Below are 1,169 nucleotides of genomic sequence, written 5' to 3' on the forward strand. Positions count from 1 at the left end.
TCCCGCCTCTTTTCTTCAGTGATGTATTTGGAGTAGAGAAGATCCCAGAGAGAAACTATGGTTCCCTTGTATTTCCCTCCTGCTTTGTTTGTTGTTGTAGACTTCAAAATGAGCTTTGTTGCCTCGTCAACAAAGAAATAGAACTCCCCTTTCTTCACAACGACCAATAAACTGAGTCCTGTTATGGGATCTGTGATGCACCTCTCAATCAGCTGAAGGTAGGTGAGGTTCTCCTTAGTGTTTGGGTCAAAGAAGCCCTTGGTGTCATCATCTGGATCAGACAAAATCTGGTTCATTTCTTCATCAAAGTAGCCTCTTTCATATGCCACCTTTACTGGCACTCTGTGGCTGTAGATTGGATCAATGATGCCTCCTGTTGCAATTTGGGCTTCAAGAAGACGGATACCGTGATCCTTTACAATGAGATCTTTCTTCAAGGCCTGGAACAGAGAGATTGTGTTTCCGGTGTAGGGATCTTTGTATCCTGTAACTGCTCGTTCTGCTGAAAGCAGTTTGTCCTTCCACTCGTTGCCAACTAGTCCTTGAGCTGCAGCTTCTGCTACAGAAAGTTTCTTGTTCTTTACTGGGTCAATCACAAAGCCAGTGGCAGCCTGGGCTTCCAGCAGAATCAGGGAGGTACCAGGAGGCAGCAAATTCCGTTTTTTGGCTTCGTAGATACTCAGTGTCTCCTTGGTGGCCTGAAGGTAAACTCCTGCAATGCTGTTGGTGCCCTCGAGGTATTTACGCACTGAGTCCATTTGACTTACTTCAGCCACCGTGACTTTTCCAGCACTGAGGTCCTTGTAGAGGGTTTCATCAATGATTTTTGATTTGAGTAGTTCAGAAACAGAGACGTCCTTTCTGATTCCTTTGACGGTTTTATCCTGATCGGCACTTGTGGTTGTTGTGGTGATGGTTGTTGTAGTGGTGGTGGTGGTGGTGGTCTGCTGCTGAATGGTCGTAATGAGTATTTCCATGAAGCGTTCAATTGTGATTGATCCAGCCTTGTACTGTTGGACAAGCTCCCGCCTCTTTTCTTCAGTGATGTATTTGGAGTAGAGAAGATCCCAGAGAGAAACTATGGTTCCCTTGTATTTCCCTCCTGCTTTGTTTGTTGTTGTAGACTTCAAAATGAGCTTTGTTGCCTCGTCAACAAAGAAATAGAACTC

General features: G+C 45.1%; 1 protein-coding gene across 1 annotated transcript in view; it reads right to left on the bottom strand.

Annotated features, from left to right (window-relative positions):
- The window catches only part of LOC119425639 (plectin), a gene marked incomplete at its 5' end in the record, with an annotated part of 14,439 nt that extends 13,270 nt beyond the window's left edge, over positions 1-1,169 (bottom strand). Inside the window, 1 exon segment of the mRNA XM_037693174.1 lies at positions 202-1,169. Within this exon segment, the coding sequence (XP_037549102.1) occupies positions 202-1,169 (968 nt within the window).

This window comes from Nematolebias whitei, chromosome 19 (assembly GCF_014905685.2).
Source record: "Nematolebias whitei isolate Nwh7 chromosome 19, NemWhi1, whole genome shotgun sequence".
Taxonomy (NCBI): domain Eukaryota; kingdom Metazoa; phylum Chordata; class Actinopteri; order Cyprinodontiformes; family Rivulidae; genus Nematolebias; species Nematolebias whitei.